Source organism: Mytilus trossulus, chromosome 3 (genome assembly GCF_036588685.1).
Source record: "Mytilus trossulus isolate FHL-02 chromosome 3, PNRI_Mtr1.1.1.hap1, whole genome shotgun sequence".
In the NCBI taxonomy this organism is placed as follows: Eukaryota; Metazoa; Mollusca; class Bivalvia; order Mytilida; family Mytilidae; genus Mytilus; species Mytilus trossulus.
Window position 1 is genome coordinate 66,879,978 of NC_086375.1, and position 25,793 is coordinate 66,905,770.

Genomic DNA, 25,793 nt, shown 5'->3' on the forward strand with positions numbered 1-25,793 from the left:
TTGTCGATGTAAAAGAACATCCATTATCATCGAACTAATATATATATATATTTGTTAACGGGCCAGCTAAAGGATGCCTCTGTGAGCTGTAGTTTCTCGCTGCATTGAATACATGAAGCTACTTGGCTGCCATTTCAACCATTCCAGAATGTGACCTATTTTCCTAATCTGATTTTATTGATATTTACAACAAATTAAAATATCTGTAGTATGGCTATACAATTAAAAAACAGAGCATTTAGCTTATATCTGGTGTATGTAATAATCTTTTTAGACACCCATAGGTGTAGCTGAATTTTGTAAAATGAGACAAGATGTTCTTTGGTTTTACTGTTAATATATATATTTGTTTACGGGCCAGCTAAAGGATGCCTCTGTGAGCTGTAGTTTATAAATGATATGCACCAGATTGCATCGTTCTGGTTATTTGTTATACATATTAAGGTAATGTGTCTTCAAATTATACATATGACATTTGAACGGTATTTATTTGAAAAAAATACAGATATGTATTTTCTGTTTTTAATGTGCCCTACCTTCTTAAAAGGGGGCTAGCTTTATGTTTTCCTGTCTGTGCTTCCTTCTGTCCGTCCATTAGTCTGTCCCATTTCATGTTTTAAATTTTTGGTTCATTAAGTTGTTCCCACCTTTTCTAGAAACTTAAGTACATGTACTGGGTAATATATGTATGTTTATTGTGATGTGAACCATTTAAATGATGTTTTGATTTACACTTGACCCTAATTTCAGGGTTCACTGAAAATCGAAATTTAAAATGGGAGTGGAGCATATCCTATAGAAACATTTTCTTGCTTTTTTTATTGACTTTCATTGTCTTTCTGGCAGAACATTGTTATTTACAAGCAAATTATAAATTTTGTTAGATTATGTTTTTGAAATGATATGTGATATATTTAATGTTTGTGATTTTTTAACAAAAAGCATAGCCTTTTGAAATTAGTTTGCAATAGATGAAGTAAAAAGGTATTTAAAAATGTTTGTTTTTTTAAGCGATGGGTGTAAAAAAATTGGCACTCAGTGCAGAAAAGCTTAATCATGGCAACTCTCAAAAAATTGGAAAACAACTTTTTTAAATCTTAGATTAGGAAGTTTTTGGGAGGTCCACAAATTTTAAAACCTAGTTGTTTTTATTAAACTTTTTTGAAATAATTTTTCACAAAAAAAAATCTTTAAGTCAATCAGTCCTAATCCTCTAAGGTGTGAATTTGTCAGTTTGTAATTTTTTGATAAAGGATTTGCTATATAGGGTTTTACATCTTATATATTGCAATCTTAGATGTTTGTGACAATGGGGACTATCTTGTATGCAATCTTAGGTATTTGTGACCATGAGGACTATCTTGTGTTATTTACAGTTTTATTAAATAGCATATTATGAATGAAACATTATTGAGCAAAATTTCCTTTATTTTTTGTTGTTGCTTTTACAGTCACAATCTTACTTTGTAGTAAGTTTTATATATGTGTTTTTCGTTTACTCTCTACTGTAAAATTTGAGGATAGCACATATAAACTTCTTTCATAATAAGATTGTGCTAGTAAAAGAAAGAACACATTTAGTTATGTGTTTATGATTTGTACTTCATGTAGAAATGATTACAGGTATGTTTCTAATATAGGTCAGTATCTTACGGTTTATAGTACCAAAACATTCCAAATATATTGTAAAGCTCAAGTAGAATAATTGTGTAATTATAACCTTTCATTGTATGCATTGTAGACTTATAACCATGTCTTAGAGTTTTAATTTTTCAAATTTTATTTGCTAGAGCAATCAAGACTTGAATAGATTACAAAAATACAATGTATTTCTTTTTTTTTCAATGAAGGAATCAAATTGCAAAATAATATTTGTGTGTTTAGTTCCATTTTGTGTGAGGTTTAAGTTATTCATATGCCATTAAAAGTTGGGGAAAAAGTATCTAGATATTTTTTTTTCTTGTGTATCAGAAAAACCAATAGGATATTATTCTTCTAAAGAACAGCATGCAATTTGAAGATGCAAAAAGCCATCCAAAATATGTTAAACATTTACCATTGTTTACTGGTAAAAGCCAATGACATATTCTACAGTTCTGTACCTGAGAAACACATAAAACAACATATTTCATGTCTATGGAGGGGTATGTGGATTCAGTGAAACAGCCATTTAAAAGCAGTATTAAAAAAACAAATTTTTGCTTATATATATCTAGAAAAAAAAGTAATTGGAAAAAACTAATAGGGTAAAAAGTCAGCACAACAAACTATCTCCCCTCAAAAATTTAGAAAATCTACCTGTTTTTGACTGTTATCTTGAAAACTAGGAGGTAGTTGCAAAAAATATCTGCAAGAAATGATATATCAACCTGGAAAAAGGAGGAAATTCAATTTTGGAGTTATTTCCCCTGAAATATATATTTTTGTAGATCTTGCAATATTTGGCACTCATATTGAATATTTTGATTACTGTAAAATGCATTTTAACATACTGGTATATACTCAAAACAAGCATATTAAAGGGAAGTGTGATTTCAATTTCAACAAACCGGCTGTTTTTCATGGTCCAATAGGTGGCCAGTTTTGAGAAGTTCACTGTAATAACCAATGAAAAATGTAAATGAGGTACCAGTTAAAAGTACATTTAGGACAGACAGACATCTCAGGGCTCGACATTACCGTTTGTCCGATTGTCCGGGACAAGTGGAAATAGGTGTCGGGCAAGTAAATTCATCATACTACTTGTCCGATGGGACAAGTGAAAAAATCGATGTCAGATGTTAATAGAACAAATTCAAGACTTATACATTCCTAAAAATATGAATGATTGTTTTATTGATCATACAAAATGAAATAAATATTCATTGATTGAACCAGAGACATATAAACTTATTTAATTTGTCTCTGTTTGAACGTATTTGAACATGATGGCAGCCATTGACCAGGGGAAAATAAGTAAGGGGAAGGAAACCAATGTAAATGTTTCTTCTTAATAGGAGCATCTTGAATTAGGAGCACCTCCATATGCATGATATGGAGTTTTACCTCAACTTTAAAATTTTGAATTAAAGTTTGTATCATTTGATTTGCTTTAAGGCATAACATTAAATTAAAAAAGGTTTTATTTAATGAGATCTACATTTTAAAATAAAAAAGTTAAGATGTAAAAATTAAATAAAATCTTAAAAGGCAAATTTTTTACTAAAATGTTTTATGAACTTCATGATCATATATCAATGTATGTAAAAATCAAGATAAATTGTAAAATCTTGTTTGGCACCATCAATAAATTAAAAAGATTTATTTGTAAACAAGGAGCCAGGTGTATTTGGTTTAAACCATACCACTACTTAAGAATGAATATAGGTCCATGAATAGGAGAACCTAGTGGTATGGGAAGAGATATATGATTTAATGATTGACACATGATAGTGACAATGAGCTCAGTCTTGCAAATAAGCCTTCAGTCTGAAATAATAAAATGAATTTTGATGTGGTATTCATATAACTTAATAAAATGCTCCCTTAATTGATCTTTAATAGGAACAATCAAAGGGCAAGTTTATTATTGCATATGACATGTATAATCAATATGGAGGATTTTTAATTATAAATTCGGACAAGTGAGTTGAGAGTTCGGACAAGTTGATTTTCTTGCAACTTGTCCGAAGGGACAAGTGAGAAAAAATGATAATGTAGAGGCCTGCATCTACACCTTACAATCTTTATGTACACCAAATAAAGTTGATCTGTAGATTATATTATCTTAAATCTAAACTTATCCAGGAAAACTTAACATTAACAATGGACCATGAAAATGAGGTCAAGGCAAGATGCTACAATCCAGACAAATATGCACACCTTACAAAAATTCCATGCACAAAATATAGTTGACCAATTTCTTACTTTTGTAATACATGTATGTAAGACAAAGACTTGTGTCATTTGGTATCTTGTGGAGAGTTGTCTCATGGAGCAATCCTACCACATATTTTTATATTAACATTGATCAATGAACATAAGTATAAGGTAAAGGTCAGATGAATATTGCCAAATAGACATGTACACCTTATAATCACCCAATACTCAAAATATATAAACCTATAGCTGCAATATAGCAATCTAAAAACAGACCAAAGCACAACATATTATCATTGACCAATGAACAGTGTAAAAAAAACAGTGCAACTAAACCTGCCATAGTTGCGTTTTCAAATAACAATGATTCCATACAACAAAGATATTTACCCTACTGCCTAAATAGTATTAAGTGCTCATCACAGATTACTGATCAATGGATTTAGGTCGTGTCACGAGAACCATATCTGACGGACATGTAGACCTTGTAAGGAATCCATATACCAAATACAATAACCCTTTTCTTCTTATTGGGGAGAAATACACATGACAAAAAGCTTTTCATTTTTTCAGTGGTCATTGAACTATGAAAATGAGGTTAAGGATATTGGACATATGATAATGACAGATGGATACTTCTTAAAACAAAACAGATGAAGCATATAGTTCTTCAACCCTCTGACTATAATTATAAAGCTTTATACAAATAGCATTCCACAAACAGATAGTATTCTGAATGTCATGCATTCTGTGACTGGTGGTTCACTGACACTACAGGTGCAATAATAATGACTTAAAATCATCATTACAGAGCAATAATTTGTTTTGCCAGAGACATATAATACTGTCTCTGGTTTTGCTTATCAATTTTGCTGTTTACCAATTTTCTTGACCAAAAAAAACATCAGCTTTTCCATTGGAACAACTTTATTCCTCTTTTTGTTGACTGGTTCCCTAATTCACATGAGGCTGACATCATACAGGAGCTTCTTAAGAAGAATGATATTTTATAGATACCTATTCAAGTTTGATGACCTTTTAACAGATAACAAGGGATATGTTTCAAACGCAGTAACCACATTCCTGTCCATCTTTTTCCCAAATTCGACACATCACAGGTTTTTTAAATTGAGCAACGAGCTTGACACCACATGTGAACAGGATCTGTTTATTTCACTTGGGCACATTAAATCAAAATTGATCTTACAAGAACTAATATTAACACAGCCACTATTGTCAGATGTTTCCTTATAGCCCTAGAATAATTTTTTTAAACTATTTTGTTATGTTGCAGACGTTGAAGTTGAAGAACTACAAATCAGTGAACATGCCTTAAATCGCAAGTCCACTCTGTATAAGAGCACTTACCCTTGGAAGAAAGATCTATTTTTTTACACTTTGTTTCTGGAAATCATCTCTTTACAATTTTCTAGAAAATAGGTAAAAACACAAAAATGATCCATAAAAAGTAGTTTTGTTGAAGACAAAAATCTTTACAAAGAGTGTAAGAAAAATTCAATAATGTTGACCTATTTTAGATCTGACAGTTTGGGAAAATCATTTAATGTGGATCTAGTACTGTTGATTAATTCCCACACAACTTTTTTTTTAATGTTACCATTTTTAAATTTATATGCACTTTTATAAGTTTAATGTTATATAGGTGGGAAAAAAATAAAAATCCTTGAAGAACCTACCTTTTGTTATGATGATAAATTGTTCTCTTCCTGATTATACATGAAATATTTGTTACTAGATTTTAAGCAAGCAACACTCACTAATTGATCATGTTTTGTGACATAGATATAAATACCTGCAAGTAAACATAAACTTGCAAATGGCAATGGGGAATGTGTCAAAGAAATAACAACTTGACCGAAAAGAATAAAACAACCAAAGATCACTAATGATAACCATTATGATGGCAAGACTTCTCCTTATATATCAGTTGTTAGCCTACTAAAGCTCACAGAAAAATAATCTGTATGATGGTGTGTTACGGCTTCTCAATGCTAACTTGAATGGTCTGCTGTCTTCAGATACATATTATATCAGCAGAAGTGGACCAGTCATGGAAAATTTGTGTATATAGTATTGTAAAGGAAAATGAAGGTTTGGCTGAATTCTGTCATGTCATGGTAAAGGAGTTGTGGATTAACAAACAGATGTTGTTAGGCAGAAACTGTTAATACTATGCTTCTGTACGGGAAACTTCAAAATGAAAAAAAGTTTTAAAAGCAGCTGCAGTCCTAAAAAAGAATCTTTGCATGTTTGGTTGAATTTTTTCAAGATGTTTTCTACTGTGGAAGTGTTTTATACCAGTTGAGGATAATCAAAGTGTGAAACTGGCTCAGAAGTTATCCCTGATTTTACTACAGAAACTGAACACTGCCTGGTTACATTAATTTTTACTTATTTCAACTATTCCTCCACAATTGATAGATATGTAATTATCATTCCTTAATTGGATGGTGAAATATTGGGAATGGTAACATTACACTGAGGTCTGTACCCATAATTGTAATTATTATATACAATTCAGTTACTGATCTTGGCATCTAAGCTATATTCAATCCTTTAAACTACTTCGTAAATAAAAAGTTCTTTATTACATGTTATTCATTTTAAAACAAAAACACATCTGTTAACAATAGTCATTAACAGAATAGTAAATCACTTTATATCCATTATTTCAGTTGACCATGTGGTCAGTAATGTAATTAGTAGCACTAAAATCTTCTAATAAATCGTCTGCCCTCTTCTCATTCATCTGCTTCAATAACATTTTCAACTGACCTGAAAAATACCATTAAAATATATAACAACTATGTACAAGGCTTAGAAACAGGTTGAAGGCCAGGCTGTGCTGATTTCCTATCCTGTTTGCAGTCAAGTACATGTAAAATAAAATTCAGACTTTGAAACAAATTTATGATTATTCTTTATAACTCCTACCACTGTTCCAAATGAAATATTAGGGGTAAAAAGCAACAATATTTAAATTGGAGGATCGAAATAAACATTTCGCAAACATATATACTTTTAATGACGTCATATATAAAACTCTACAGAAACGCACTGTCCATGTCATAAATAAGGCAATATACAGTCAGTGTTCTCCATGAGGCCTTTTAGCATGTTTAGCTTTAAGGTAATGTGATGATAATATTTCTTGAATTGGCTTTCTTATACATTACATTATGTATGTGATGGTATATATTATTTAGGAACAAGATGATATTTAAAGTTTCCTTGATTACCAGGATGCTAGATGAAGTATCTGGAGGAAAAAACTGTACAGTCAGTGTCTGTATAACACAAATGATTATGCCTCAATGAAATTTGAAAGCATAAATAGCACAGTATATAATTCATTAACAATTTGATCTTGAAAAATCATTTCCTTTTACATAAACTGTTACATGTACAGTGAGATGGGATTTTTTTCCTTACTTTGTCACATACTATTTTATTTTAGAAATTCCTGAAGATTAAAAAATAATAAGTACAATGTACCATGTATTTACAAAACCATGAGAAAAAAGTGTGGTAAAATCAATAGCCATTCATTAATGTGTATTTACCAAAAATTTGTTATAGTTGAAATAAGTGCTATAGATTTGTTCTATTTTTTAACCTTGAATATTTAACATTTTGTTCTGACACCATATCTTTTTATACATGTTATAAGTATGATGACACAATTTTAAACATCCAAAAAAAATACAGTTTTACACTTGTAAGCAATTCAGCTTATTATGAAAGTTTTATATTATACATGTGTAGATATGAGAAAGGTTTAAATTTGGCACCTGCTATTAACATGTTTAACCTGCTGCTTTCTTTAAGTGCCTATTTCAAGGCAGTGATTCAGTGGATGTCATGTGTTACTGAATTTCATAAAAAAAAAAAATCGTTTATTGTTTGATATATAAATCAGGCGATTAATTTTTCTCGTCTTAAATTTTTCATTATGCAGCCATCTGTCATGTCTGTAGCTTTCAATATGGTATGGGTTTTGCTCATTGTGTAAGCCATACCATAACCTATGGTTGCTAATTTCTGGGTCATTTAATTTTGGTCTCAGTTTGAGAGTTGTCATTGTCAATCCTACCACATCTTCTTTATTTTATTGATACATGTGAATTATGCATCTTTTACTCACTTTTCTTCTTGCTCTCCTTCTTTACTGTACTTGTGAAATAACTCTTTGCCTGTCATTTCTTCCACTTTCATGCCTCTACCCAGGGTAATTTTTGTAGTCTTTGCATTTGAATCACCATATCCATAGACTAATAATGCTTTTTGTGCTACAAGGGGAATTTAGAACAAGTAGAACAATATTAAACTCAAATCACAACTAGGATAGAAGTTCTTGCTTTGATGTAATATCAAGCTTTCCAAATAATGCACATTTGTACATGTGTTCATTGTACGTTGTTGTATGTAGGTCTTTTATTTGTTTGTTTCAGTAAGTAGTCATCCTGTTGGTAGCTGGGTTTTGTTTCATGTTTTACTTTCATGACATAAATGTATGATCTAGATACATGTACATGTATATATAAAGTATTATCTTTTAATGTATATGTTATTTTATCTAAAATATACAGCACCAGGTTTGTGATACCTATATTTTTAACAATGGTGCTTTTATATAAATGGACATATTAAATTGTTGATACATGTAATAAGATGCAATCTATAACAGCAATCTAATCCAGATTTTTAAACACTTTGACGACAAATTAGGAACAATCAAAGTTGCTTAAATAGTTGATGGAATTAAACATTTCCTGAAATATTATACAATTACTGTCTTTTGATGAGGTAAATATGCGGTTCTATTGACTTTTGAAAAAATGATATTCACTAAGGCCGACAGCCGAAGTGAATATCAGTTTTTCAAAAGTCAATTAAACCCCATATTTACCGAAACAAAAGACAGTAATTGTTTTATTCCATATTCAGAGAGAAGAACATGTATTTAAGGAATAACATATATACCAAAACAAATTTTACATGAAACATTTAATCATAACGTTGCATGTAAAAGCGTGCGACGTTTAGCGCGTTGAATAACACTTTCTCAGGTGAATATGCTTTTTTATTCAAAATCCAATTCATATAAAGAAACCTACTAAAATAATACCACTATGGAATAGCAATTATCATTTCATTTTTCCTGAATTAAGAATTTAATTTCACATAACTACAATGTATTTGGGGCCACTAGCTGATTTTAGGGCCACTACATATACGCAGCCCCAAACTAGATCATTAGAATCATTTCTGCTGTCAGTAACTATGAGTTCTCTCAGATCTGCAAGTAATGTCATTTTGGTGTGGGTATGTACCTGAATGAGGGTAGTAATGCCCTTTATCGTCAGGCGTTAAACAGTCATTTTCGGCTACCATTAGCATCAAATTGGTTAAATGTTTACAGTGATTTGTCAGAGGTCTCAAAAAATTATTGTTACGGTTATTTTAGGAAAAAAATTAACGTGATTCATGAAAATCAGTTGATTTTCTTATCATATAAAAGAAAGTGTTCATTTTTTTGTCATGCACAAAAAAATACCATTAACATCATTTAGCAAGAGCTTTTACCATTATTCTTCATAAAGGTATCCCCATTACTACCCTCATGTATAAGCACTTTATTTTTTCATTATATGGTTATACACTAGTCATTTTTGGGGCCCTTATTAAGGCATAATAGCTTGCTCTTCAGTGTGAGTAAAGGCTCTGTGTTGAAGACCATACTTTGACTATGAAATGGTTTACTTCAACTAATCATATATATGTGCTTATTGTGACTTGGATTAAGAGTTGTCATATTAGCACTCGTTTCTTTTAACCATAATTTTTTTGTTTAGCATCAATTTTAAAACTGAAGAACAGAGGAATCCAGGTTCAATCGCCCAAAATCACATTGCCTCCCAATTAGCATTTGCTCCTTTTGATGTTCATACCCGTTTTTAAGGTTTTGTGTTTGAAATATAATTTAAAAAATGCTTTATCATGTTATTTGTATTGCTATAAAAATACAGAAAGTTTTTTTCTTATTGTCTTTTTTTTTATATATTTTGTCTTTTTGATACATTGTAGAACATTGTTCATGTTGTTGAACCAGAGACATACATGTATAAATACATTAATGTATAATATGTCTCTGCTGAAACTGAGGTAAGTGTACAGAGATATTTTTTTCCTGAGACAGAGTTTGAGCGTGGATGATGAATAAATGACAGGAAATTCAACCTCACCATAATTACCCGATCCTCACTTTTTATAACTCGATACTTGACAAAGTCCCCAATAACAGTAGTAAAATCAATAAAAAAAAATTAAAAAAAATCTGGAAAATTTTCGTCATGTTCGTTGTTCTGATAACTTCAATGAACTTCAAAATCGTTCTATTTTTTGGATGTCATGTTTTGAATTCCCACATTTGCACAGAAATCTACAATGTACTTTCTTCTTCCGGTCTGGTTTGTATGAAACTTTGAGTAAAATATATATTCATCTAGTCGATAAAATAGGAAGGAATGCAATACCAATATCATTTTTAATAATTCCTTGATATGAAAAAATGTTACCTGATTATAGCATTTCTTTGTTTACATGGCATATGACATTATAACTTAAACATCGTCACAACTAAAATCCCTAACAACAGAGCCAAAATCGGAAACGTTACTGTATTTTCGTTTCTTTTTTTTTTAAACAAATATTTAATTTTAATAAGTTACAAAAAAATAATTCATACAGACATTTGTCCCCATTTACAGGTAATGCCTGCCTCATATTACAGAGGTGGATTTAGGGGTAAGGCCCAGGGGGACCCCCCCCCCCCCCCAAATCATGGCAGATGGCTGCATAATGAAAAAATTTGGTAGCTTATATAGGGAATCACTGAAGCGTGACTGGAGCGGGCCCCCTCTTAGGCAGTCAGTGGGCCCCCACCTATGAAAATTTCTAGATCCGCCAGTGTATTACTCGACAAAAAGAAATCCTCATGGTGGTACCTAGCTCTTCTGTAAAAATTTAGATTTTTCTAAAAGATTGGATATCAGTATAAAAAAAAAAAAGCATAGAATGATACCAGAACAGAGATATTGAAATTTCTAAATATAGCTGTAAAGCTTACTGTGAGTTAGAGAGTCGTATTCTGGATGTTTCTCTTTAGTTTTCTTCATTATTTTATGCCAAGCTATATAGCCAAAGAAATTCCATGCAGTAAAAGCATACATTAAAGGCAGGTATCTTTTCCATCCAGTCCTTTGAGAAGCTGAATACCTATATCTTTTCATGATGCTATATAATTTTGCATTTTCAGCTAATTTTTAACAAATCAGAAGGAAAAAGTATTCAAAGTCAAATCTTTCATGGGGGCTGACATGACACCGGAAATATACAGACCATCTTTGCTAACGAGTACTTTGGTTAGTTATTTTCTTTTATGTCGTTGTTTGAACCAATCACAAAATAGATTACTAAATACCGATAATTCTGACAAATCCGCGGGAAAGTGTTAGAATAAATAAATTTAAAATGAGTGCCGTGGTAATAGACGTAGACTCTTGTAATAGGGCTCCGGATTGCAAAACTCACCTTTTACCGTGTGAGATTAGTTACAATGGTCAAGCAAAGGTAGAAGAATATTTTGCAAGCTCAATTAAGCAAGACAAGGAAAGTCAAGGTATTTTATTTTTAATAAATCGAAACTTCCTTATTCAATTAATAATTGTACATACATGTAGGCTCCATCCATTACGAACAAGAAGAAGATACAAGTTGCTCTCTTTGCAAATCAAAAAGGAAAACAATACGTGAGGCCTAGGCCATTAATTGGGATTCATTTTTTTGGGCCCAAAATCAAGTTTAATTAATTGCTCCCATACACATGACAGGCGCGTAGCTCCCTATACGCCAACACGCAGTTGCGTGCACATCGGTTCGGCATGCAAAAAAAAATGTTGCAAAATTAAAAATTTATAAATTAAATTTTAAAGGAAACACATATGTTGTCACTTTTTTGATTGATGAAATGTCATTAAATAACGGCCATTTGGTTTCAAAATAGAAGTTATATTGGAGATCATGCATGACAAAATCGGACACTGTAACGTGTAGATCTTTTACAAGATTTAGATTTGTTATACTCAATACATGTAGTTTCGGAGCACATTTTACAGAGTACGGTTTAACTGTTTGGAATGAGGTGTACCAATCGGCATTAGCTTTAAACCCTTCGATATCGTTGAAATTATGCCACGGCGATGTGTTAGGGACTACCAGAGCCATTCATCCTGCTAACACGCCAAAACAGTATTGGAAAGTCTCATTATATTTTGCGTTTACAGACCATATGATAATGGAACTGGAGAGTGGAATCTCGTCTGGTATTATCAGAAAATCGCTCCTTTGTGTCACGGCGTATCTGCTTCCTCGTGTCGTAGGAAATATAACAAACGAACAAATCTCAACATTGTCTGAGACATACATGACATACGAAACTGACCTGGTATGTAATTTTGACGAATTCAATTGGGAGGTCGCTCGATGGCAAACACGTACACTGGTTTATAACATCTCGCTAGTGCTACCGTGGAGATGTATCAGTCACCATCAGTGTCACTACGTCTGTTGAAATCAAATGTACGATCAACAACGAACAATGACAGGTTATCATCGCTAGCATTACTGCTTATTAATCGAGATTTCAGTGTGAATATTGTCAAAAAATAGAGAAGCTCGTTTCTGCCTAGACCCGAAGAGCAGATTTTGGACAATTTTGAGTAAATTCTGTATCAGAAAAATGTGTAGTTTATATGTTTTTCAATTAACCATGATTTACTTTATTCAGAAGATTTATGAATAGTTTTACATTCATAAATTGTTTATAAGTCCTATCTACATGTAGCTCCTCTTTCAACTTTCTTATGACCGAAAACCGAAAAAAAACCATTTTCCTGCATAAAAGGGTCCCAAAATTTTTTCGTCTCGCTCCGTTCGGCGGTAGGTGCTTGCACATAGTTTCTTTCTAGCTACGCCCCTGCATGATACAGATACATCTTAGGCAGCAACCATTTGATTTTCTGGTGGGCTATGGTTTTTTTTTCTGTGCAAACTTTTTGTTTTGCCTTTGGCGAAGAACAATCTATTTTTTTAGCGACAAACCGAAAACATTTTTTTTCTTTCAATTATAGCATAACATATAATGGCAGCTGAGGGTGAAACAAACAATTTTTTTTTTCTCAGAATCAAAAACAAATTATTTTTTTCTCCAAAAACTGGAAACAAACTTTTTTTTCCAAAAAAAACCATAGCCCCTCCCCCCCCCCCCCCCCCTCCCCCCAGAAAATCAAATGGTTGCTGCCTTATTGGAAATCTGTGTTGGTTGAGGTTGGGTATGCATGAAGCTGAAATAATTGCAGAAACTAAAAACTTGGCCTTGACATGCTTGATGACTAATTTTCGAATAAGATCAATATATATACATTTTACATACATGTAAACCATGGTCAATCAATGAGACGAGAGTCACGAGACCTTTTTACAAATGTTTTAATGATAAACTTATAAGCTGTAATAACAAGGCTTAGTTACAATTACAAAATATATTAAAGGCATGTAGCTTTTTATGTGACACATTTTTGGAATGGATGGGAAACTTAAACAGAATGTCATTACATGCTCTGATCATTCAATCTTACAATGCAATAGGATACATGTACATAATGATTAAGCATGGTCTATGTCTTAGCAAATGCTTTGAAGTGATGTATAGAAGCTGTAATAACAACCTTTATTTATTACAGACATGTTTTTTTTTCTGTAATAACAGGTGTACTATATATTATGGTCAGTAATGAAGGGTGAGACCTTTCAACATTTCCACTCTGGTCTTAAAATTGATTCAAAAAACTACCACACCATTTGTTTACAGGTTTGACATCTACGTTTAGAGGGAGGCCTCTTGATGGTGAAGTAAAGGAAGTCCCTTCAGGTTACACAGGTAAAAATGTATATTGTTTTAGAAATAAAGAATACATTTTGTAAGTACATACATTTTATGAGAAGTGTCCTGATTAATATAGATATTACAACTGCATCAAATGTGATACCATATTTCTTTTCTTGAGACAGTTGACTTTTCAAGCTTTTTAAATATTTTACGTTTGAGTAGCATGGGCAGATATATATTATTACACTAGATTTGTTGGTAGAGTCTGTTACTCTAGCTCTAATATTTATGATTTAAGATGATATGTAGACAACATCAATAATTTTCAAATGATCTGAACAATTTATGATGTGTTCTTTCTTTGTTGCTTCACCAGACAGTCTAGTGACCTTTCTTGGTGAAGATGAGAAATTCTAAGGAAAACAAGAAATTTTTACATTATAAATGAATTTTGACTAAATTGCACTCCTAAATTGGCAATGAAGAACTGATAAAGTTAAGTACCACATGTTAATTAAATAAGATTATTCATTGAACAGGTCATGAGAAGGATAAACTGACTAAATAAAAATTGAAAACTATTTGTATATATATCTACAGCTTGCCTAACAATCTCTATTGTGTATTTGAAATAAAACATCTTACAAAAGTATATGAATTACACCCTATTAGTTTTGAACATACATTGTTCAGCTATATCATAACGTAACATGTACTATCAGCAACCTATTCACTTTAGATTGAACTGAACACTAGTATGGTCTAATCAAAATTATGAAAAAAAATAGTAATAAATAGTTTTTCATATTGAAAGATGCCTGATATAATGTTAGAGAAAGTAAAAGATAAACCTACCATCGTTGTCGTAGAACATGCATTTGACCAGGCATATCTTTAGAAAAATTGAAAAATTAGATGGAGATGAAAAGTTAAGTCAAGTTGTAATAATCTTTTAGATTATTAGTCATGAAACTACATTGTAATACTCCAAAAAATAGAAAGATAGGTTTTAAGAACAGCATGCTAAAGATTAAGCATCTGATATTTTATCTGAGCCACCTTTTAATAATTAATTAAGAGCACTCCAAAAAAGAACATTTAGATTAGAAATTAAAGAAAGATTTGGAGGAAGGTCAATCATTTAGTTGATATAAATACATGCAAGTAAAAAAAATATATTCATGAATTTGGCGAAATTAGATGATTTTATTATTGGCACAAATGATACCTAGATATTCTTTTTAAATTGAAGTGGTGTAGCAGTAGCTTCGGCGCTAAAAAGATACTGCCCAACAATTTAGAATACTTGCACAATTGAATTGAACAATTAATAGAGAAACAGGACTAACAGCAAAATAAAAATCTTCTTGAAAAGTGGTTGACAATTTAAAAATCAATTGTTTTAATATTTAATATTTTCATGTTTAGCTTTTTTTTCAAAGGTATTATACTGAAAGAAACAAGAAAAGCTTATACAGATGAAGAAGAGAGAAAACTGATAGCAACACACAAATTCTCTAACTTTCATTTCTGGAATCTGGATAAAAAGACATCACAAGAGGATAAACTTCATCAGGTTATAGACTGGATGGAAATAGCTAACGTTGTAAGGATTATTGATATTATTTAATAAAATATAGTTGTGAATTAGGGTGGTGTGTAGAGGGCTTCCCACAAACAGACACATTTTTGGATGGGTTTTTACAAAGTCAAAGCTTAACTATAATATATGGTGATGCTGGGTAGTGAAAAGTGGATACTGTGGATTCATTATTTGTTGGATACCAATTTCCTAGATTTCATGGTACAGGTTAACCACAAAATTAAATGTTCAACAAATAATTTTGTAAACTTTGGTTTTATGAAGAACTTTGGCAAAACCAAGAAATCAAATATCCATGATATTGCAAGTTTTCTCCAATCAACAAAACAAAAATTGGTACCCACACAAATAAATGAATCCACAGTACATTATTTGAGTAAAGCTTTAACTCAGAACCATGGAACTTCTCAGAAAGATTGTACAATTGTTAATGTTTTGCACCTGCTTTTATGGCATTTCCACCCATTATTGTAAGTTTAAGAAATTAGTTATTATTCAGCAAAGTTGCAAATGACAGTACCAATTATAATTTTTTTTTTACTTCAGTTATCAACCCAGATACTTGAAACTTCAAAAATTAATTCGATTATTAGACTGCAGCTGTGCACCTGCTATTCTTGAATTGTTTTAGGAATATTTCCCTATTTTTCAAGATTAAAATTTGGCTAACCTTGTACCCATGACCTTCCATTATTGAGTTGTGATATAATATTTTTCTTTAACTAATGTTACATTTAATTTTAAATTTTAGTTATAGGCTATTCTCTATTTGCTCTCTAAGAACTTTAACCTACTTTAAAATGCCATTACATCATTTACATAGCATTTTTTTATTATTTATTGTAGTTGCATAGTCCTGTTAACTCCAATAGCATACCAATAAAAATGGAAGATAGTTAAAGGGTGTAAGTATTTCCTCACAGTCTTTTTACTTTAAAATCACTTTAATTCACAAAATATTCCAAGAGAGAAACAAGAAAGAAAAAGACTTTCACCAAAGATTTTACTAAATTGACAATAGAAAAAGGAAATCTGATGACTTGTTTATTGATCTGTAGATCCGAATATTAACTAAGTTTTCTTCTCACCCTTCTTTTGTTCTGATCATGCATGAAATATTTGCTGCTTGACATTAATCAATCAACATTTATCAATTTCACTCTTCTTGGTATGTACACAAGTTTCATTTTGCTATAAAAGCTGTCTTTAATGTGTAACCAATTACTTTTTTGATAGAATACTGTTATTTTGTTTTGATTTCATAATGCATGTTTGCTAGTCACTTTTCCAATACAGTAACATGTTCACAATTATGATTTTATAATAGCTTTCTATTATTTAATTGGATATAAAAAAATGTTAGATGTAATTGCATATCTTTGATCCTATATTTTTATTTTACAGAATATTATTCAGACTTGACCTTGACAGAATGTGATAGATGTCAAATAATAAAATTAACTGGAATGGAAGATTATTCAGTGCCACATAATTGACAGAATTTTCTTACAAAAAATACTTTGAAGCATATATATAAATTGTTAATGAAATGAAAATAAAATACACATAATATAGGATCTGTTGAATGACATCTTCTGTACTCTTGACAATTATAAATGTGAATCAAGCAGTTAAAAAATAAAATATGAAAAAAATTGTTATTCAGATAATTGATATACCATGAGCCTTAACCATTTATTGTTGATGAGTTTGTGCTAATAAAATATTTGTATTCAGATATACTTAATCACCATTTTTAACTGGATTTCTGAAGGAAAAATCAGTAATGTTAATGGGGTTGTTATCGGGTTGGGTGGCTGCCAAATAGAGTCTTATGAGCTGTTCAACCAAAGTTTATCAAATTTCATTATGTTACTGAAGACAAAATGGAGGTCATTACCATCAAGTTCAATATTTTCTCTTAAACCATTCAGGAGTTATGGTTCTTGAAGGATTGAAAATGAATTTTCCAGTCGTGCCTGCTTTAACTCATGAAATGTTCAACCAAATCTTTTCAAATTTTAATGTGTTGTTTCTGAATGACAAAATGAAGGTCAAGTTCTATATTGGTGATTTTCAATTTCATTGTTCAGGAGTTGTGGTTCTTGAAAGATTAAAAAATTATCTTTCCAGTCTCGTCCATGCTTTAACTCGTGAGCAATTCAGCCAAAGCTTTTCAATCTTTTATATATTGTTACTGATAACAAAGTAGAGGTCAAGTTTAAAATGGAAGATTTTCACTTTACCCTTCTGGAGTTGTAATCCTTTTGATATTAAAAAATGCAAGGACACAAATAAATGTTAAACAAGAATGTGTCCCCAGTACACAGATGCCTCATCCACACTATCATTTTCTATGTTCAATGGACCATGAAAATTGGGTAAAAACTCTAATTTGGCCTTAAATTAGAAAGATCATATTATTGGGAACATGTGTACTAAGTTTCAAGTTGATTGGACTTCAAAAAAAATTAAAAAAATACCTCATACAAAAACTTTAACCTGAAGCCAGACAGACAAACAGACCAGAAAACATAATGCCCATAAATGAGAAATAAAAATCTGGTTTGCTGTTGCTCGGAAAGTCTCTTCTTTAGATTTAATTGTAAGCTGAACATCCTACACATCCTATATATATGTCAATGCACGAAAGCTGGACAAAGCACAACAAGGGGATGCTATTTTGACAGTGCAATTATTGTATAAACCTTTATAAATCAGAAGGGAAAGACTTTAATGCTTATAACCTTTTATACAGAATCGTTATGTTGCAAAGATTTATTTCTGTCAAATGTCAATTTCAATGGTCATGATTCCAAAATTATTGAATAGTTATTTTGTAATGTGTAATAAATAAAAGAAAGATATTTGGTATAAGTGATTATTGCAAGTTTTGACATTTGAACATTAATTAACCTGATCATAACCTTATTTCGTTGATCAAAAATGAAAGCTGTTGAAAGTTTTTGTGGTCAAAGATTGAAAGGTGTAGATCTCCATCTGGCAGGTTTCCTCAGACCCTCATCTCATTTTCAAGGTTTATTAGTCAATGTTTAGTATTGGTTTTGTTCCATCTCTCAATACTCATGCAATACATTTTTCTCCTTTGGTGTTTGAAATGATTGTACAGTGTACAGATTAGTCCAGCATGGTTAATCTTTATTTTCATGGTCCATTGGACAATGAGTTTTCATAGTTAGGTCTGTTTCTCCTGTAATTATAAGCAATATGTGAACTATATTTGGTGTATGTAGTTCATGTCTATCTTACAGGTTTATCTGACCTTGACCTCATGCATTCTATTGTGAACTATTAGTGTGCCCGACTCATGCAAATTTGTTACTAATGTGAAATTCATCCAGACTTCTTAACTGCATCTCATCAAAGCAGGAGCAAGATAATTACAGATACCACTGACACTACAGTACAAAGTTTGCTCTATACATTGATAGAAACCTTTCAATGGATTGATAAATGTGCATGTGAACCTTGGTATTAACCAGGCATATCAATACATATGGACTTCCTCTTTCTGAAAATTAAGGAAACTAGCTATGGACAGTTTGTAGGGGTCTCCTCATCACCTCCATTTTAGCATTTTAAGAAATTTCACCCTTTATCTTCAGTGGTTTAGAAATTGGTGAACCCACATCAAAAGTTTTCTCTATTCGTAGCAATGTTTTTTGTAAGGTGGTACCTAACACTCCAGGGAGATAACGGCTATTGGTACTTTACGGAACGGAACGGAACAGAATTTCATTTAAGGTATCCAAAGGGGGCATTTATCAAAATTTCGAAAAATCTTTAAAACAAAACAAACTTTAAAATTTCTGTGTTTTACGGTTTTCCATATACAAATAACACAAATGTACTATAATCTCATCTTCACAGGTGAAATGTGCAATAATGTATAACATCGGGAACTATTCTGTAAATGAATATGTCGGATTGTCCTGATAAATTATCATGAAATTAACGCATTTGCAAGTCATGCATTATGATATCTAGACTGACCTCACGTCGTCCTTTCCGACGATGATTAGAAACATTGGTTCTGATTTGAACTTTTTAAATTTATTATTCCGTTCCGTTCCGTTCCGCAAAGTACCAATTGCTCTGAGGAATTGGTATTTAACGGAATCGAACGGAACCAGACATTTATAATGAAATAAAAGTAGTATGATAAAAAAAAATGTGTCTGACACCCCTTTTTGCAGAAGAAATAAGTGTTTTAGATAGCATTCCCGGCCAGATAAATAATTAAGAATTTAACACAAAGGCCGGATAGACAAAAAGTCTTACTTCTTCCATTGGTAATAATATTTTTTAAAAGAGGCCCTTCCACCTTTCGTTCCGACGATGATTAGAAACAGTGATCAAGTTGAATCTGATTTAAACTTTTTAATTTATTATTCCGTTCCGTTCCGTTCCGCAAAGTACCAATTGCTCTGAGGAATTGGTATTTAACGGAATCGAACGGAACCAGACATTTATAATGTAATAAAAGCAGTATGATAAAAAAAAATGTGTCTGACACCCCTTTTTGCAGAAGAAATAAGTGTTTTAGATAGCATTCCCGGCCAGATAAATAATTAAGAATTTAACACAAAGGCCGGATAGACAAAAAGTCTTACTTCTTCCATTGGTAATAATATTTTTTAAAAGAGGCCCTTCCACCTTTCGTTCCGACGATGATTAGAAACAGTGATCAAGTTGAATCTGATTTAAACTTTTTAATTTATTATTCCGTTCCGTTCCGTTCCGCAAAGTACCAATTGCTCTGAGGAATTGGTATTTAACGGAATCGAACGGAACCAGACATTTATAATGAAATAAAAGTAGTATGATAAAAAAAAATGTGTCTGACACCCCTTTTTGCAGAAGAAATAAGTGTTTTAGATAGCATTCCCGACCAGATAAATAATTAAGAATTTAAAACAAAGGCAGCTTAGACAAAAACAAAAAATCTTACTCCTTCCATTGGTAATTATATTTTTTAAAAGAGGCCTTCCACCTCTCGTGCCGACGAGAATTAGAAACAGTAATCAAGTTGAATCTGATTTAAACTTTTTAATTTATTATTCCGTTCCGTTCCGTTCCGCAAAGTACCAATTGCTCTGAGGAATTGGTATTTAACGGAATCGAACGGAACCAGACATTTATAATGTAATAAAAGCAGTATGATAAAAAAAAATGTGTCTGACACCCCTTTTTGCAGAAAAAATAAGTGTTTTAGATAGCATTCCCGACCAGATAAATAATTAAGAATTTAAAATAAAGGCAGCTTAGCCAAAAAGTCTTACTCCTTCCATTGGTAATTATATTTTTTAAAAGAGGCCTTCCACCTCTCGTGCCGACGAGGATTAGAAACAGTAATCAAGTTGAATCTGATTTAAACTTTTTAAATTTATTATTCCGTTCCGTTCCGTTCCGCAAAGTACCAATTGCTCTGAGGAATTGGTATTTAACGGAATCGAACGGAACCAGACATTTATAATGTAATAAAAGCAGTATGATATAAAAAAAAATGTGTCTGACACCCCTTTTTGCACGAGAAATAAGTGTTTTAGATAGCATTCCCGACCAGATAAATAATTAAGAATTTAAAACAAAGGCAGCTTAGACAAAAAGTCTTACTCCTTCCATTGGTAATTATATTTTTTAAAAGAGGCCTTCCACCTCTCGTGCCGACGAGGATAAGAAACAGTAATCAAGTTGAATCTGATTTAAACTTTTTAATTTATTATTCCGTTCCGTTCCGTTCCGCAAAGTACCAATTGCTCTGAGGAATTGGTATTTAACGGAATCGAACGGAACCAGACATTTATAATGTAATAAAAGCAGTATGATAAAAAAAAATGTGTCTGACACCCCTTTTTGCAGAAGAAATAAGTGTTTTAGATAGCATTCCCGGCCAGATAAATAATTAAGAATTTAACACAAAGGCCGGATAGACAAAAAGTCTTACTTCTTCCATTGGTAATTATATTTTTTAAAAGAGGCCCTTCCACCTTTCGTTCCGACGATGATTAGAAACAGTGATCAAGTTGAATCTGATTTAAACTTTTTAATTTATTATTCCGTTCCGTTCCGTTCCGCAAAGTACCAATTGCTCTGAGGAATTGGTATTTAACGGAATCGAACGGAACCAGACATTTATAATGAAATAAAAGTAGTATGATAAAAAAAAATGTGTCTGACACACCTTTTTGCAGAAGAAATAAGTGTTTTAGATAGCATTCCCGACCAGATAAATAATTAAGAATTTAAAACAAAGGCAGCTTAGACAAAAACAAAAAATCTTACTCCTTCCATTGGTAATTATATTTTTTAAAAGAGGCCTTCCACCTCTCGTGCCGACGAGAATTAGAAAATTAAACAGTAATCAAGTTGAATCTGATTTAAACTTTTTAATTTATTATTCCGTTCCGTTCCGCAAAGTACCAATTGCTCTGAGGAATTGGTATTTAACGGAATCGAACGGAAACAGACATCTATAATGTAATAAAAACCTGTTCTTTATATTCCATTTAAATTTTCTATGTGTAGACTGCCTACGGATTTATATTGCTCTTATGGGACCCGAGATAAAGGGGGCCAATAGGGGGGGGGGGCCTGAAAAAATATATTTGTTTTTTATTTCAAGTCCGATTTTGATGAGTTTTTTTACATTAAATTCCTGATAAAAAGCAATGCCTGCCGGGCATTTTTCACATTGCACGTTCCACAAAGTACCAATTGGTCTGAGGAATTGGTATTTAACGGAATCGAACGGAAACAGACATCTACAAATGTAATAAAATCAGTATGATAAAAAAAGGCTGACACTTCTTTTTTTGAATGAGTGGTAATTGTTTTATATAGCATTCTCGACCTGATCATTAATAAATAATTTAACACAAATGCAGGTTACCCAAAATCCATCCATTCCTTATTATATTTTAAAATTTTCGGGAAAAAAAATGATGAAATGGGCAAAAAAATGTTGTCGTTAATTTTTAAAGTTCGGAATGAGTTGCTACATTTGTATGTCTAAAGTAATGTTGATCCTCTTGGAATTCATTTGAATGTAAGTTTTAAATTGTGCTAATGAATATCATGCATGTGTATTTAAGTTAAAAAAAAAAATGAAAAAAAATGTCTTGAATAAAAACAAAGCTCTCGTCAATGATACCCGGCGTCATTACAGTGGTTACAAATGAAAACATCAAAATTAACCTTTCATTAAATTAGAAGTCCGCAACTTTGACAATATACAGTGCGAATGACATAAGCTTTTGATGTAGAAATACAAGTGTACTTAAACTATGACAGTGTCAATTTTTTAATTACTGTAACGGTTATTGGGTTCGGTATTGTGTACTTGTTTTTATGTTGTTCGTTCTATAAATAAAGTTTGAGTACTGCAGACGTCTTTTTGTCACAGCCAAGCTTTTTGTAGATCTCTGCTATTTGTGGTGCCAAATAGGACCCACGTTGCTTGAGAAATGTTTCAGGCATCACACTGGTGTCAGAAGTGTCGACTATTGTGAATTTATTCGACTGAGAAGTTTGGAAATTCATCGGAAAGTTGCCAGTTTGGAAAACCACGTGAGTCGACGATTGGGCGATCCAGAAGCGGATCCCCGTCAATCACAACCCAAACATAATTATTCCGGTGAGATTGTATGATTTTTATACTTTAAATACTGAAAATTGTTTTAATTTTACAAAAATTTAGCTGACGAAAATTTGCATTTGAAAAAAAATAATTCCGGTGGCTCCGACCTCGTTACCAAATTACCGGACATACAAAAACATTTTGATTTTTGATTTTTTATTTTATTTTAGTCAAGATTTGCATTTTGTATCATAATAATTTGCATATTTTTAGACTGTTTCATGTAATACGTGTTTTTTAAGTATTACAGATCGAATTTAGAAAATAAAGGACTTATGAGTGAAACTGTTCTACACAACTATCTCAGGTCTATTCCACTCGTCATCACACAACAGACAAAATATTAATTTTCACCTGCTAAGAGACGGGCTTCATCCTAAAAGAATATGGGCACAAAAGTGGTTTAGAAGATTACCACTTGACATATGCCAAGAGTATTGGTTAGATAGGGAATCATTTTCAGTACACGTCGATCCACAGGATTGAAAATTACAATCTTTTATAAATTGCAATTTAATAATAAACATGAATGACGATACAGTAGTAGAGACGGGTTCTGATTGAAAAGTCAGCGAAGATTCCCCGCCAAATGGTGATCAGTTGGGCATAAAAATGCTTAACGTGTTAGAAAGAATGGGGAACGACATGGGAACCTTGGCTGACACCATGACATATGTTTAGAAAACAGGATGAGGTTTCTGCCAATACAATGCAGCTACTCTACCAACAAAGTAGAAGTATAGAAGAATTGAACAATACGTTTTTGCAGAACCGGGAGACATCGAAATCCGACATTAAGAGCACACGCCACAGGAACTAATACTTCCGGTTACACAGTTGACGATTTTTCTGGGTCTTCTATTTGTCCAAAGTATGGATTATATGATGGAAATAATGAACACCTAGACCCTAAGTTAGGTGAAAACAAACCAGTTGACAGTTTTCAGGTTGACCAAGAGAACAGTCACAGACAATCTCTGTTCGGTCAAGATAGCAAGCCGAAATCGGTTTTACAGTTCGGTCGTGGGAACAGTCCCAGACCACCTTCATTTAGTTTAGATAATCAACCAATAGGATATTTGCAGTTCGGTCGAGGGAACAGTCCCAGACCATCGTCCCAGAATACAGATAATGACATACAGACCGGAAGTTTGCAGTTTGGTCGCGGGAACAGTCCCAGACCAAATGCAAATTCACACCCACCATTGTCATCAACACAAAGGGATACAACAACACAGAATTTAGATGATGACAGACAGAACGGGAGTTTGCAGTTTGGTCGCGGGAACAGTCCCAGACTAAATGCTAATTCACACACACCATTGTCATCAACACCAAGGGATACCACAACACTCCCCCCTTTTAAACCGTTGTTAAGCACTATAGAAAGATGGGAGTCTAGGTCGAGTTCTATGAACACAAATAATAGACAAGATTTGATAAGAAACATACAACCTTCGTTTTCTAGTGATATTGAAGCTATGCACAGTAGTAACAATACACAGCAGACAAGACAAAAAGTACCAAATAGTGACGTTCCGCACCAAAAACTTCCAACATTCGACGGGAAGGATGATTATGAGGGGTTTATTATCCCATTCAACAGGGAAGCTAGGAGAAAAGAATGGACAGAGGAGGAAAAGTTAGATAGGTACATTGAATGCCTGCGAGGACAGGCGAGTAAATTTATGACCGCAATTCCTCGACAGGAAAGAGATACTTTTGAATCCAATTCGCGTCACATGGAAAACAGGTTCAACCGAAAAGAGCCCCCATCCACTGCACGAAAAAAACTATCTGATTTAAGACAACACAATGAAAAAAATGAAGAGTTTGCTGAAGAAGTAAGACGATTAGTCTCAAGAGCATACCCAACAAGTAGTATCGAGTTACAAGAGGAACTTGCAGCGGAACACTTTTTGAAGGGCCACAAGAACGCCAAAATAGCATATGAAGCTTTAAACCACCAACCTTAGACTGTATCTTCAGCACTAGATATTGTTGTACAACTACAACACAATTATCATGCTACGTTGGGCAGGGATGTTGATTATAATACAAAACAAAGGACCAGACGCGTTACGTGGAAAGATGAAGAGGAAAAGAGTACTGACCAATATGAAGGGATGGACAGCGTTAGGCAGTTGGTAAATTCATTTCGGAAACCAGATGATCAAACATTACAGAATGAAATCAAAGCACTAAGAGATCTTTTAGAAAGGGCCATGCTGCATGATTCAAAACCAGATACCTTGACAGCACAGTCAACGGGATGTTATTTTTGTGGCGATAAAAGCCATTTCAAACGTGATTGTCCAAAAAGATCACGATCCCCCAGCCCTATGAGAAGACAAGATGCTGTTGCTAAATGTGAAAGGAGATATATTATCAAATTGGCAGAGGACAAGATTTACTCATTCCAATTCAAGTCAAAGGCAATAAGGTCGATGCTATTGTTGATACAGGAGCAGATCTAACGGTACTTTCAAGATCCTTTGCAAATTGTATTGGTTTGAGCGGTACTACCGGTATAAAAGCTTGCTTATTGAATGCAGAAAATGGGAAAGAAATGGAGGCTGACATGAATATTGTTGCAAAGCTTCAACTGGGTAAAAAGGAGATAATTTGGAAAGTATGCATTGCCCCCATAAGAGATGATATTTTGATTGGAATAGACTTACTGAAAGAAGTAGATGGTATCA

The 25,793-nt window shown here is 32.5% G+C and overlaps 2 protein-coding genes across 2 annotated transcripts; one reads left to right on the forward strand and one right to left on the reverse strand.

The window, feature by feature from the left end:
- Positions 1-6,448: 6,448 nt before the first annotated feature.
- On the reverse strand, positions 6,449-11,290 carry LOC134712185 (uncharacterized). Its single transcript, XM_063573484.1, has 3 exons — positions 11,009-11,290; positions 8,024-8,168; positions 6,449-6,654 (listed from the first exon to the last, which is right to left on the reverse strand). The coding sequence occupies exons 1-3, from the start codon at positions 11,169-11,171 to the stop codon at positions 6,621-6,623; spliced, it is 342 nt and encodes a 113-aa protein (XP_063429554.1). The 5' UTR covers positions 11,172-11,290; the 3' UTR covers positions 6,449-6,620.
- A 34-nt stretch (positions 11,291-11,324) lies between these two features.
- LOC134712184 (ribonuclease H2 subunit C-like) lies at positions 11,325-17,171 on the forward strand. Its single transcript, XM_063573483.1, has 5 exons — positions 11,325-11,560; positions 13,811-13,879; positions 15,271-15,434; positions 16,278-16,336; positions 16,836-17,171. The coding sequence occupies exons 1-4, from the start codon at positions 11,413-11,415 to the stop codon at positions 16,329-16,331; spliced, it is 435 nt and encodes a 144-aa protein (XP_063429553.1). The 5' UTR covers positions 11,325-11,412; the 3' UTR covers positions 16,332-16,336; positions 16,836-17,171.
- Positions 17,172-25,793: the final 8,622 nt, after the last annotated feature.